Here is a 15,695-nt window from a genome sequence, read left to right on the forward strand (position 1 = left end):
CAAAAAAACAGCCTGATAAACCCCAAAAACTAACAGAACAGTACAAGAAAATTCTGTGAAGAACTGTCCTCACAAATCGTAATTTGCTATTATCTCAAGTCACACTAACCGTCTGTGAGAGTATTGGGACTATTATCAGCACTAGTACAATACAAAGGACACTCCATGATATGGGTTACAATGGTCGTGCAGCTGTTCACAAGCCATTGATCACCTAAACTAATACTAGATGCTAATTAACATGGTGTAAGGAGTGTGAATCCTGGACTGTAGAACAGTGGAAAACAGACCTATGCACAGACGAGTCAAGGTTCACACTCTACCAGGCTGATAGCCATTCCTGGGTGTGGCAAATACCAAGGGAACAATTCCTTCCTGATTGTATCCTCCCAACGATGAAGTTTGGTGGAGGTAGTGTCATGGTATGAGGGCTGCTTTTCGTGGTTTGACTTGGACCCATTAGTCATTATCGACAAGACTATGAATGCTGTGCAATACCTGGACTACCTGGACAGGCGCCTCCGTAGCCAGGTAGGCAGGAGCAGCAGTGTGTAGCACACGCTTCTTGATTAGACCGGGGTTCAAACCCATGACCACCAAATACGGAGGATGCAGAAAGGTCAGGGATTGACCACTGCATATCTCCGGAGCAATATGGCCTTAGTTGCTAATGCTCCTAAAAACCAAATAACAACAACTACCTTGACAATTACGCACTTCCAACATCATAGCAATACTTTGGTGAAGGCCCATACCTGTATTAGCAAGACAACGTGCTATGCCATTCTGCTCGGGTCGTAACAGAGTGGTTTGAGAACTTGGGTGTGGAAAAGTTTGATTGGCTAGCCCAGAGTACTGATCTGAACCCTATCGAGCATCTTTGGGATGTATTGGGTCTTCAGGTACGTGCAGGTCGAGATCGCCCAAAGAACATATCACCTGACATTTATAAAAAGCTGATTGAGAGTATGCCACGAAGATTGAAGGCCATCATAAAAGTAAAGGGTTTCAGCACAAAATATTAAATAACAATAAAAGCTCCTTTTTTTTTTATCTAAAGTCATGTTTCTGGATATTAATGGTAGGGCTGTGTGTGTGTGTGTGTGTGTGTGTGTGTGTGTGTGTGTGTGTGTGTGTGTGTGTGTGTGTGTGTGTGTGTGGGCATATAAGGCATTTTTTGCATTACTGGATCTTTAGACCTTTTATTATTAATTTAATTTTAGGCCTATATTAGACCTTTTACAAAAATTGTTTCCCCCCCCCCATATCTGATGACAGCTATACTATTTTCATTTAATTTTTATTTGCATTTTATTAATATTTTGTTGTACTAATTTTACTTTACTCCCACTTTATATTGGCTTGGTAATTCAGCCCATAGTTTACTTAATTCATCATAACCTCAAGGATATTAACATTCTTTCACGTTTCACTAATCTACTACTCTTCTTTTTCTACTTTCCTCACCTTATAGTTACTGGCACCTTGTGTTACTGTCACATCTATTTATACCTACTTCATTTAATTTAATAGTAATACAAATTATATATATATATACAGGGTGTTTCAAAAATACACGGCATAACTTCAAGGGTGCCTCCGTAGCCAGGTGGGAAGGAGCTGCAGTGCGTAGCACACACTTCTTGATTAGATCGGGGTTCGAGCCCGTCACCACCAAATATGGAGGATGTGGAAAGGTCAGGGAATGACCACCGCATATCCTGGAGCAATATGGCTTTAGTTGCTAATGCTCCTAAAAACCAACAAACAAACAACAAACAAGCATAACTTCAGGAATGAGTTCCTCATATGTAGACAATAAAAATATTTTATATCAACATAGTTCCGGAAATGCTTGGTTTCCGAGTTTTGCAGGTCTGTCTATGACATTTAACTGTTCTCATCACCTTATAGTAATTGTTCAAAATGTCCACCTTCTGCCTGAATACAGGCCTCACATCGACGTCTCATGGACTCGCGAAGACGATGCCAAATTCCTGGCATGCTTCGTATTGTCTCTCAACCTGCCACAATTCGATTGTGGAGAGGTTCCACATCAGCTACTGGAGTCGAATACACCAATGACTTTAAATGGCCCCACAAGAAGAAATCTAGTGTGTTTAAATCAGTGAGCGCTGAAGGCCAGGCAGTTGGTCCACCTCTACCTATCCACCGACCAGGAAACCTTCAATTCAGGTAATTGCGGGCTAGGTGGCTGAAATGTGCAGGAGTGCCATCATGCATGAAGTGTGCTTGTTGACGAATGATCGGTGGTGTGTCATCCAAGAAATCAAGCATGTTGTTTTCCAGAAAGTTTCTGAAAGTTGAAGTACATGGCGCCCAAATAACTTATCACCAAAAACACCCACCCAGATATTGAGGCTGAACCACTGTTAGTGATGTGATGGAAGAATTGCATGTGGGTTTTCCTCAGCCCATATATGCTGATTGTGAAAGTTTTGGATTCTGTCTCGTGTGAACTGTGCTTCATCTGTGAATATCACTAAGGCAGGAAAGTCAGGAGTTGTACTACACTGCTGGAAGAACCACTGGCAGAACATTACTTGCACAGGGTAATCTGCTGGTGACAAGGCCTGTACCCGTTGCAGATGGTAAGGATACAGTTGGTGTTCTCGCAACACTCTCCAAATAGTTGAACGTTGAACAGCCAGTTGCATTGTTATTCTGCATGTACTGACTCCAGGAGTGGCATGCACAACATCCAAAATCTCCTCCTCTACGTCAGGAGTCGTAGATCTTGGTCGTCCTCTGTCAGCAGCACAAGGTCCCCATGTTCACAAAGGCGGCGTTGGATACCTTCAAACGTTTTCCTGTCTGGACATCTTCATTCTGGGAACCTTTTGTGGTACAAACGATGAGCCTCCAGAGTATTGCCGTCCGCCAAACCGTACATAAAGTGCATACCCGCTTGCTCCTGATTTGAGTACATGGTTGGAATGGAAAACCACGAGATTCTGTCAGTACCTTGCGATGAAGGAAATCACCTGTGGGAGATAAGACATTCCGGTTAATAACTCGGGAACCAAGCAGTTCCAGAACTATGTTGATATAAAATATTTTTATTTTCTACATATGAGGAACTCATTCCTGAGGTTATGCTGTGTATTTTTGAGACACCCTGTATATTATATATATATATATAAATACATTTGGTCACTTTCTGAACTTACTGGATGAGACAGAAAAAATATTAAAATTTTTCCTATATCATTTTTAGGAGTGTTATTATCAAGTTTAGAGGATTATATCAGTTGTAAAAATATAGGTACTTGAATTATATTAAACTTGCCTCATAACACTGAAATTATTGTATTGAGAGCATTACTGGACAAGTAACAATGCAAAAATAGGGAACATATTAATATTTCTGAGTGCTGTTATCTTGGCTTTCAAACACCTTTAGTCAGCAAGAGAGTTATTATTGATCAAAGTGAAGATGCACAACAAGGCATTTGCTTCAGGTAGTACCACTCTGCATGGTTTTTGATGTCTGTAAACTAATAACTATTTTTAATTGAATTTTTTACACCGATTTTAGACATGTTATTCTTTCTTTTTTTCTATCGTATACTTTTTTTCACAATCACTTAAGTTGATGTTATGAGTTGTATTATTGAATGTATTAAGTTAGGAGAAAATGCTGCAGATTTGTAAACTAAATCTTCACATGTCAACACTGCCTTCAGTTATTTATTTCTTGACCCTGAGAGCTCCATGCAGAAGTGTTTATCATAGTGAGCTCAGTTTATTTTTGAGGTTATCATGCCAGACCGGTGCTGAAAAATGAGTAAAATGTCTTAACGCAAGTGTTTGAACAATCTGAACCTAGTTTGTTATATTTTTGGAGGTTACATAATGTAACCTCCAAATGTGTGTTGTGCTCAATTTGGAGTGAAACTCAGTGATCAAGATAAACAGTGGGCTCCATATAAAGTTTTCTGAACTTGTGTTGAAGTATTGAAATAGTGGAAAAATGGTAAAAATAAGGCTATGCCATTTGCAATTCCCATGATATGGTGGAGCCTACAAACCACTGTGATGACTGTTACTTTTGCTTAGTTAATGTAGATGGATACAATGCAAAGAGTAAGAAAGGCATTCCTAATATTCCATCTACCATAAGACCAGTCCCACATGGAGATAACCTGCTGATTCCATGCCCTCCACTTATATTGGAGCATGTATCAGCACAGAGTTTGAAAGTGAAGCTTCTGAAGATGAAACTGAAGTATATACCTGGAGACATTCAATACACCTGGAGACATTCAATCCAGTCCTCAACTGTTTTTACAGCATGAACACAGTAATCTAGTAAGAGATTTAAATTTACCAAAGGAATTGTCAGAATTCCTTGGTTCTAAATGCAAGTCAAAAAAATCTAGCACACAGAATGTTTATCTCATGGTACAGACACAGAGAACAAGAACTAGTCTTCTACTTTTCTGAAGATGTTGATATGGTTTTTTTCAGTAATATAAATTACTGAACTATTAAACAATTAGTTACAGTCCTGCATAGTGGAGACTTTTTATTAACTAATCTTTGAGATTCAAAGAGGAATCTCAAAGATGTGTTGCTTCACAATGAAAATAAATAGAGTCAATTCCAGTAGCTCACTCTGTGCATTTGAAAGAAACATATGAGAACTTGAAAAAGTTGACAAATATTATGTATGAAGAATATGGTTGGTTGGTCTGTGCTGACTTTAAAGTGATAGGCATGTTACTTGGACAGCAATCTGGCTACACAGATATGCCTTGCTTTTTGTGTGAGTGGGACAGTTGGGCAAGGAGTAAGCACTGGATCAAAGGACATAGTTCTTTGTGGTATACCCCGAAACTACCCTCCTCCCACTCTTTCACATTGAACTAGGTTTGATGAAACAGTTTGTGAAAGATTTACCTCAGGAAGCTCCCTGCTTCAACTACCTTTGTATTAAATTGCCATCAATCACCCAAGAGAAGCTAAAACAAGGCATTTTTGTTGGACCTCAAATTTGGAAACTGATGAGTGACCAAAACTTTGATGGAACTATGAATGAAATGAAAAAAACAATGATGGATTAACTTCAGGTCTGTTGTTGAGAACTTCTTAGGGAACAACAAGGATCCAGACTACAAGAATATAGTTGAAAATATATTGGCAAACTTCAAGAAGCTGAGTGTCCTGGTACATTCATTTTTTACACTTACATATCAACTACATCCCAGAAAATCTAGGAAGTGTTAGTGAAGAGAACATGGTGAGAGGTTTCACCAGGACATTAAAGAGGCGCCTCCGTAGCCAGGTGGGAAGGAACAGCAGTGCGTAGCACACGCTTCTTGATTAGACCTGGGTTCGAGCCCGTCACCACCAAATGCGGAGGATGCGGAAAGGTCAGAGAATGACCACCGCATATTCCCGGAGCAATATGGCCTTAGTTGCTAATGCTCCTAAAAACCAAATAACAACAAAATAAATAAGAAACAGGACATTAAAGGCATAAGAGTTGAGTTACCACAGAAGGCAGAATGTCAACATGATGGCTGACAATTGCTGGATACTGAAGAGGGACTGTAAAGTAGGAGATCTGCAAGAAAATTAAAGAAAAAATTTAACCTATCGTAGATCAGTTTTTAAAATGAGAGGTGAGTGTTTAGTGGAATTTTTACCACTGCCCTTTTTAATAGTGTTTTCAGCATGTATATAAATATAAAAGTCTGGTGAAAGTAGCATTTTGTTATAATTTCAGTGCACAAATTCTGCCAAAATTAATAAAAATTTGTGAAAAATCAAATTTTCTTTCATGATTTTTGAAGAAACCTTACAAACAGAAGTCATTTTTGAAATCAGCATTAGAAAATAATTCAGAAACATCTCTTTTATGAAAAATTTTTTTTTTTTTCTAAAATGCAGAGTAATGTAATAATCCACACAGGGGAGAGTTTGAATAGTGTGTGCATTAAGAACAAGTGTTAATTTCATTTCAAAATATTGTATGGCTCATGTTTCACAGGTTTTCAAAAGTTTACTAGATGGAAGTTAATTTTAGTCAGTATTCAGGACATGGTTCTTGGTTGTGGAATGTTGTGGTACATTTTAAGATAAACTGAGCTAATGATAGTATTCTTGGACTTTTGAAACACTTAGGGTTTCAATTACATATTTGAAATTTCACCAGTTATTGATGGGAATCAAAACCAAACCTCTCCTATAATGCCCTTTACTATGATTGCATCTTGGAGAATTTGTAATGGCTGATATGACTGCAGTGATTTCAGGGCAGTCCCAAATAATGTACAGAAAATAATAGAATTTATCTTATCAGGCTGTTTGTCTTATCTGTAATAATAATATTGCATCTGTTAATGGCTTCATAGCCACAACTGACAATGAAAAACCTGAATAAAGATGTTTATTGGCAAAAGACCTTTGAAATCTGTGTGGCATACATACATACATGCATGCTGAGATGGGGAAGTAGATTCTGAAAGCTGTGTCAGCACTTTTTGGGAAAGAGTATGGAGACTTAAAGAATAAAGGCAGACAGCTGGCCATTTTTACTTTGGCCTGATGCTAGTACAACTGCATACTCCATCACCAACTTAAGCTCGTACATTCTTATTACAATCAATTCCAGTCCCAACGTCTGATGCACCTCAGGCAGGACTGTAGACCTTCATCTATCAGTATCTTCATAAAGGTTAATGGTATGTTTAAATACTTAAGAAAAAATTTTTTCATATTTATTTCACTACCGAATGTTATAGGATAAATAAAAAGTCCCTTGATATGTTTTTTGCACCATTTCTATGAATATAGCCATCATATGAATTGAAGATTAACTGTATTGGTACTGGTTGAGATTTTTCATTTAACTAAATCCTAAAGAACATTTCTAATGAGGTAAAAAGCTACATAAATTATTGTAATTTTTATGAATTAGGTGGTCTGTTGGGTGCCCTCTTCAACCATATAAATTACAAATTGACCATCTTCAGAATTAGGTAAATATGTATTGAATAATATAGTAATGAGCTTAAAAATATTATTGAAGTATATATGTTAATGATAATTTATATAAATTAACAGATTAACAGTGGTTTTATAGCCTTTGGTATTGTTTACAGTTAACTGTCATTTCCTTTTACAATTTATACTTGTATTTTCATTTTTCCAAATAAAAATCTTTCATTAAAGTAGTTCCAAATCAGAGATATCAACTTTTATTAATTTCTTATTTTGTACAATTTTTAATATGTTCTAATATTATATGAACACATCTTAAAACTTTTTATTATACAGTCCATTCCGGTTATTTGGGACAAATCGGGACTAGTGCATTTTGGCCCGATTAAGCGGCTGCCCCAATTATCCGAAGTTTCACATAAATAGTTAAAAATACAATGTACCCCCCCCCCCCTTTACAATTGGTTCACTGTACAATCAAATCACGTTACAATGAACTCAACATAGTAAAGTACCGTTCACTATATGATGTGCAGTAAGCGCCGGTCATTGTGATCACGTTTGTGAATTGAATTTTAATTCTATTAAACAGCGATTCTAATTAGCGAAAATAGGAGGAATATTATCCACAGGCTATAAAAGCAAAGATATATTAAGCACAAATTTTCCCTTTATTACCTTACCAATTAAAAAAATAAATGATACGTGATAATCGGAATAATTAATACGTACTGTAATATGTACGTACAAACTACATGGTTGACATTTCTGTTCACTGAAATTTGTGGGCAGGGGTCAAAATTTAAAACAGTAAAAAGATAAGCAATCAATAACAAAAAACATGGCACACACAATTTGCAAGTAACACAATACGCACAAGTGAGAATGGAGTAACTAGTTACAAAGCTTTAAAAATAGGAATGAAGAGAAGATCTGAAAATTAATTTTTTTATATGATTGAAGATTTCGTGGAAGTGTAAACACATTTCATCATTTGGATTTCTGTGGGTTATTACCCACAGAATTCCAGCTGTCGGTATTATCGCAAATTCAGTAGGATCGAGTTTACTGTCCGTCTATGATAGATTTCACTAACAGAAAAGCCCAATAAACAAGTGACTGCTAATTGTTTTATGGTTGTGACCTCCAGAATTTTGACTGAACCATGTGGTACCGTCGGAGACAATCGTAGGGAAATCTCCAGTGCTGCGGTCTCCTGCCCCGATTAAACGGCATGCTGTCCCAATTAAGCGAAGTAAACCCTAGCTATTTTCTCGATTGGTTTCTGTTTTTTAAGATTTGCCCCAAATAAACGGCTGCCCCGATTTCGGCACCTCCGTAGCCAGGTGGGAAGGAGCAACAGTACGTAGCACACACTTCTTGATTAGACCGGAGTTCAAGCCCATCACCACCAAATACGGAGGATGCAGAAAGGTCAGGGAATGACCACCGCATATCCCAGAGCAATATGGCCTTAGTTGCTAATGCTCCTAAAAACCAAATAAAACAAACAAACAGCTGCCCCGATTAACAGATGGCCCAAAGAACCGAAATCCACTGTATTTTATTTTATCCACATTTCTCCAAAACTGTGTGTGTGTCTTTATGAATTTAGCAGAAAATTTATAAGAATATATAAATTTTCTGCAACTTCTTAGACAGGTTGTTTTGTGCTAATATATACTTCATCATTGCAAAGCCCAAGCATTTAAACTGGTGTTCGTTATAAACTCAGACTACAACTTTCCAATTGTTAAATGTACTATAAATTATTACCTTCCTTGTTCTCAAATAGCAAAAAAGGATAAATTAGTCGAAACCTGGAAAGGATAAATTAATGTTTTGCTCATAGAGTCTTAAGTAAAATCCCAGCCTTACTAATTAGGCCTTAGATAATTAATGAAATATTTTCCACTAGCCCCCCCTTTCACATTAGAATGTACTTTAAATTCTTTGTGTTAAGAACAATCCAATCAAATGGGTTATCTGTTAATATTTTATAGTTGTAAATTTGCATGAGTATATAAGGAATGTGCATCTTTAAACGCTTTGATTCCCACTGATCAGGTTTGATTAACACAGACCTTTGAAGGCATAGCAGAATATATCCATATTATGGTAATAAATTCATTCTTAGCATTAGCATTAGTAGACACATATGATGCAAGAAAGCAAGCTTATATAGCATCAGCCAAAAAAAAAAAAAACTTTCGATTTCACCCATCCAACTATCAAAACCACCTGCTGGCTAAAGACAAATTTACACACATCTATTCTTCAATTGTCTTTCCTCAATTTGAATTTCTGGCCCCTCAGGTGATTAATCTGAACAAGAGGAAAAAAACCCATCAGCATTGAGTTTTCTCAAACCATTCAAGGCCTTATACACCTCAATTAGATCACCTCGCAAATGCCTAGTTAAGATTTGCAGAACTGAAGCCTTTCAGCAACACTTTGCTCCACTCACCAATCTCATTGCCCTTCTCTGTACTCATTCCAGCAGCTCCTAAAATGAGGCCTCCAGACCTCTGTGCAATATTAGCATTAGCATTAGTAGAGGCATTTGATGCAAGAAAGCAAGCTTATGCAGCATCAGCCAAAAAAAAAAAATAAATAAATAAAAAATAACCACTTCCACTTCACCCCTCTGTTCGTTCGAAATACCTGTCCAGCTGAGCCTTAAACTTATTTAGGCTATCAACTTCCACGGCAAGGGATGGAAGTCTATTCCAGCAACCAACCACCCGCTGGCTAAAGGCAAATTTCCTCACGTCTATCCTACATCTGTCTTTCCTCAATTTGAATTTATGCCCTCTCAGGTGATTACTCTGAGCAAGAGGAAGAATCCCATCAGCATTGAGCATGCTCAAACCATTCAAGGCTTTATACACCTCTATCAGATCACCTCGCCGGTACCTAGTCTCCAGACACTGTAATTTAAGAGCACCCCTTTGTTCCTTTCACTAATCTTGTTGCCCTTCTCTGTACTCGTTCCAGCATCTCTACATCCTTCTTGAAATGAGGCCTCCAGACCTGTATACAGTACTCTAGGTGCGGTCTGACCATTGCCTTATACAAGGGAATAATCACCTTCTTATCCCTTCTAGAAAAATTCCTATATATCATCGACAATACACCATGAAATTACTCTTGCAGCTTGTCTGCACTGCTCAGAAAACTTCATATCTGCCTGCACAACCATCCCCAGGTCCCTTTCATTCTCTACCACTATCAGTGTGGTACCACAGAGTTGATACGTTGCTCTGGGGTTGCTGTTTCCCATATGTAGTACTTTACATTTGTCAATGTTAAACTTCATTTGCCACCTCTCAGCCCATCTGCTCAACCTTTCCAGATCCTGTTGCAGTAGCATAGTGTCAGTAGTGTCCTTGACAACCCTGCCAACCTTCGTATCGTCTGCAAACTTGGACATTAAGCTTGATATATCATCAACAATATCATTTATAAATACAGAAAACAATAATGGACCCAATACTGAACCCTGAGGGACTCCACTAATAACATTAGTCCATGATGAGCAGTGTCCATTGATTACTACTCTCTGTCTTCTCCCCCTCAACCACCCCTTTATCCATAGCAGCAATTTGCCTCCAATGCCACACTGCTCCAATTTGTGCAGCAGTCTTCCATGTGCAACAGTATCAAAAGCCTTTCTAAGATCCAAGTATATATCATCAAAGTTATTCCCTGCATTCAGTTCTTTTGTGACTGCATCATAGTATCCAATCAAATTGGTCAGGCAAGACTTCCCCTTAACAAAACCATGCTGTGTCTGAGCAGTGCTGCATGATCCTGCAGTGCTGCTTTAACCAGTGCCTCCATTAATTTTCCAGGAACAGAAGTTAAACTAACAGGTCTATAATTACTTGTGTCAGCCTTTGATCCTCCTTTGTGAATTGGGGTCACATTTGCACATCTCCAGTCCATGGGTACTTCCCCTGAGTCCAAGGAAGCTCTCATAATTATGGCTAAGGGTTTGCTTACTTCCTTTGCTGCCTCCTTTAATATAACTGGATAGATCCCATCCACCCCAGGTGCCTTTCTTGTATTTATCTTCAACAATTTCTCCTCCACTTTACTCTCAGTTATTACAAGAGTCTCTGGCTTACTGCCAGAGTTAAATACACCTCTGGCATTCCCCTCGCTGAATAACTCCTCGTGTGTGAATGTCGATGCAAAATATTCATTCAGTTTGTTAGCTACCTGAGCAGGATCATCAACAGCTGACCCATCGATATCAAGTGGACCAATCTGATTCATCCCCTTCCTTCTAGAGTTTACATAAGTAAAGAACTCTTTGCTGTTTTTCTTTGCATCCCTTGCCAAAGATTTCTCGTAATCTGTCTTCGCCTGCCTAACCTCCTTTGTAACTTGGTTACAGATCAACTTCTATCTATCATAGGCTTCTGTGTCACATGTTAATTTGTATGTATCCCATGCATTTTTCTTCTCTGCTATATGTCTCATTAGTTCATCTGACATCCACTTAGGCCTAAACCTTGAACAATATTTCTTAGTTGGTATGTAAAGCCTAGTAGCTTCCAAGATTTCTTTGAATGCTTCCCATTTTGAATTTGTTGTTTGTAACATCATCAGTTGGTCCCACTGTATAGAATTTAAATACTGTCTCAGTCCATCGTAGTCGCCTTTACGAAAGCAATAACCCTTCCCCTTGCCCCTAATGGTAGTTACCTCTTTGAGTAAATCCCACTTCATCACACTGTGATCACTGCCACCTAGTGGTTCATTTACCTGCAGATTCTTAATGCATGAAGAATCACTACTGATAATCAAATCAAGAGTATTACTCCCTCTAGTTGCCTCCCGAACATGCTGATGTAGAAAACAATCATCCAATAAATCCTCAAAAGCCTTGCTAGTGTGAGTGACCAGCCCCCAATTTCCAGTCAATATCTGGGAAATTAAAATCCCCCATTATAAGACTCTATGATTTACTGGCCCACTCTATTTCCCCATACAGTTTCTTATTATACTCATCAGAGTCATTAGGCTTATAGCACACTCCTACTCTCAATTTTGATCTCCCAATGCTTATGTCACACCAAACTGACTCGACATTACACTGTCCAGCAATGTCGACTGGCTTCACTTCCTTGGATTTTATGTATTTCTTAACTAATAGCATAACCCCTCCTCCCCTCCTCCCCTGTCTATCCTTTCTGTAGACATTGTACTCCCCAAATTCCAGTTCTGCATTCCTTATATCTGTGTGACACCACATCTCTGAAATCCCAACAATATCTGCCTTTGATGTTTTTGAGCAATACCTCAAATTCATCAAATTTATTTACTAAACTCCTAGCATTGGTGTACACGCAAGTATACATGCACCTGTTCTTTTTCTTAGCTACCCTAACACAACCTATGTGTTTATTTGTACCCCAATGATTCCCAGCAGTCTCTGAAATATCCTGCATCTTATTTTCCAGGCTGCAGCTCATTCCAATAGAAGCAGTGCAAGAATCACTTTCTCCTCTGCCAGTGGCTACTGTTAATCTATTAGTCCTTGTATCCCCCTAATCTAGCAGTTTTCCGACCCACCTAACACTGCCTCGATAGCATCAGCAAACATTCTTGCACCCTTTCTATTTAAGTGTATCCCATCCCTGTAGAAGCAGTCTCTCCTGTTAACAAGTACAGACCAGGCTGAAAAAAATTCTACCCCTTGACCTTTGCACAATCCTTCCAGGGCCGAATTGATTGACAGGGCTCTCATCATATACTCCCTCCTATCGTGTCTAGGCTGAATTGCAGGCACTTTCAAATTCAACCCTAATTCACTGCTTTTTTTTCATCAGTGACCTGTACTTGTTAAGTAATTCCGCCGGTCTCCTACTCTTAATATCATTAGTGCCAATGTGTACAACTATATCACCTTTTGTGCCCTTAAAAGGTGATATCCGCTCTACATCGTCATCAACTTTTGCCCCTGGCAGACATACCCTGGTCCTGTTCCACCTATCCTTTTTACAAAGCATGTTTCCCGTTTCCCTGACAATAGAGTCACCAACAACTACTAGTTCCTTTGGGACCAGTGCAAGCTCTGGCATTGGTGTGGGCAGCTGAGAGCTTGATGGGCCCCTCACTTTTAATCCTTCGAGGGCATCCACCCTGTCCTTCAAGCTCTCATATAGGCCCATAACAATGCTGAGTTGTCAACTGATTTCCTTACACTCCTTGCATCTCGCATACACAAAGACATCCCCCATGGCAGTATCATGTCCCGTACCTGACTGCTCCACAAACATAAAGCAAGTAGTGCATTTTAATAGGCTGTGATTCAGAGGGCAACTGCCTCCCTCAGTTCTTCCCTGAGCCACAGCACTCCCATTTGCTTGAGCCTTTTGCTTTGCTGCTCTAGTCAGAGTCATGATTTCGATTTAATTTCAATAAAATTTCAATTTCAGTACAAAATTCAAAACTCTAAACTTATATCTCAACACAGTTATAACGCTATATTTATGTTTCAGTATCGAGTGTTATCTACGAAATCCCTTTATATAACTTCCGTATCGAGTTAAGTATTAATTATTTATTTTTTACTAATTATTTATGTTATGTAACCCAAGTCGTTATATGTATAGTGAAAAGTACAATTTAATTGACAATGAAGTTCAACAAGATTAATTATCTGATTAATTTACAATATTATGTACTATACTATACTGTATTAAGCTTATGCTATCTAGTTCGAGATATTTTGTATCGCGTTACAATGGCGGCTATTTACGAACGGTAAACACGTGGATTTGATACCCTTTCCGATACTAAGTAATACCTACAAAATCTCTATCTAAGTTACTTTAATCTAAGTATCGTAAGTAAGAATATAAATCTACTTCAGAAAATAAGTTAATATGCCAATTTAAGTTAATGAAACAGAAAATAAATCAGAAAAAACTTCTCTGCTCCAGGAGCGGCAAAAATGTACGTTCGCACAGGCTAACCACGTTCTCAATATTCAAGATGTGGCCTGACCATTGCCTTATACAAGGGTACAATCACCTCCTTATCCCTGCTGGAAAAATTCCTGTATATCATTGACAAGACACTATGAGCTACTCTTGCAGCCTGTCTGCACTGTTCAGTAAACTTCATATCTGACTGCACAATTACCACCAAGTCCTTTTCATTCTCCACTAGCTTGAGTAGTACCACCCAGCAATAACCCCACTCTAGGGTTACTGCTACCCATATGCAGTACTTTACATTTGTCAATGTTAAACTTCAGTTACCACCTCTCAGCCCATCTGCTCAACTTTTCTAGATATTGATGCAGTAACAACCCTGCCAACCTTCATATTATCTGCAAACTTAGACATTAACCCTGATATTCCTTCATCAAAATCATTGATAAATACAGAAAACAACAGTGGGCCCAACACCGAAACCTTGGGGACGCCATTAATAATATTAGTCCATGGAGAGCAGTATACATTGATTACCAATCTCTGTCTTCTCCCACCCAACCATCCTTTTATCAATTGTAGCAACTTGCCCTTAATGCCATATTGCTACTGTACACATTGGAGCAGTATGTGCCCTTAATGTCATACTTCTCGAACTTGTACAGTAGTCTTCCATGTACAACAGCATCAAAAGCTTTCCTAAAATGCAAGTATATGATATCAAAATTATTTTTTGCATCCAGTTCCTTTGTGACCATATCATTGTATCCAGTCAAATTTGTCAGACAAGACTCCCCTTAACAAACTCATGCTGTGTCTGAACTATAACTGCAGTCTTGTCTAGTTGATCCTGCATTGCTTCTTTAACCAATTACTCCATTATTTTCCCTGGAACAAAAGTTGAACTAACTGGTCTGTAATTACTCATGTCACCCTTTGATTCCCCTTTGTGAATTGGGGACACATTTTCACATCTCCGGTCCATGTGAGCCTCCCCCGAGTCTAAGAAAGCTTTCATAATTACGGCTAAGAGTTTGCTTACTGCTTTGCCGCTTCCTTTAATATAAGCAGGGTTGTTAATGACAGTAAAGACAATATACTACTGCAACTGGATCTATATAATTTGGACAAATGGGCTGAGAAGTGGCAACTCAAATTTAACATTCACAAATGCAAAGTACTGCATATGGGTAGCAGTAACCCATGAGAAATGTACCAACTGTGTGGTACTACACTTGGGGAAATGGAGAGTGAAAAAGACCTGGGGGTAATTGTGCAGTCAGATATGAAGTTCACTGAGCAGTGCAGACTGGCACCCAGAGCAGGTCATGGAGTCTTGTCAATGATATATAGGAATTTTGCTAGCCAAGGAGGTGAGTATCCCATTGTTCAAAGCAATGGTCAGGCCACACCTTGAATACTGTGTACAGATCTGGAGGCCTCATTTTAGGAAGGATGTAGAGTTGCTAGAACAAGTACAAAGAAGGGCAACAAGATTGATGAGGGGAACAATGGGGTGCTCTTATCAAGATAGGCTTAAGTTCTGCAGATTGCAGCACTTAGAGACTAGGCACATGCAAGGCGATATGATTGACGTGTATAAGGCCTTGAACAGGTTGAGCAAGCTCAATGCTGATGGGATTCTTCCTCTTGCTCAGATTAATAACCTAGGGGGGGGGCATAGATTCAAACTGAGGAAAGACAGTTGTAGAATAGATGTGTGGAAATTTGCCTTTAGCCAGCAGGTAATTGATTGCTGGAACAGACTTCCATTTC

General features: G+C 38.6%; 1 protein-coding gene across 1 annotated transcript in view; it reads left to right on the forward strand.

Moving 5' to 3' along the window:
- The window catches only part of LOC150076452 (H(+)/Cl(-) exchange transporter 7-like), a 301,080-nt gene that overhangs the window by 138,488 nt on the left and 146,897 nt on the right, over positions 1 to 15,695 (forward strand). Inside the window, exon 12 of the mRNA XM_090387362.1 lies at positions 6,947 to 7,007. Within this exon, the coding sequence (XP_090243488.1) occupies positions 6,947 to 7,007 (61 nt within the window). The remainder of the gene's footprint in view (positions 1 to 6,946; positions 7,008 to 15,695) is intronic.

The sequence above is a fragment of the Mastigoproctus giganteus genome, chromosome 13 (genome assembly GCF_048544385.1).
Source record: "Mastigoproctus giganteus isolate SK-2022 chromosome 13, ASM4854438v1, whole genome shotgun sequence".
In the NCBI taxonomy this organism is placed as follows: domain Eukaryota; kingdom Metazoa; phylum Arthropoda; class Arachnida; order Uropygi; family Thelyphonidae; genus Mastigoproctus; species Mastigoproctus giganteus.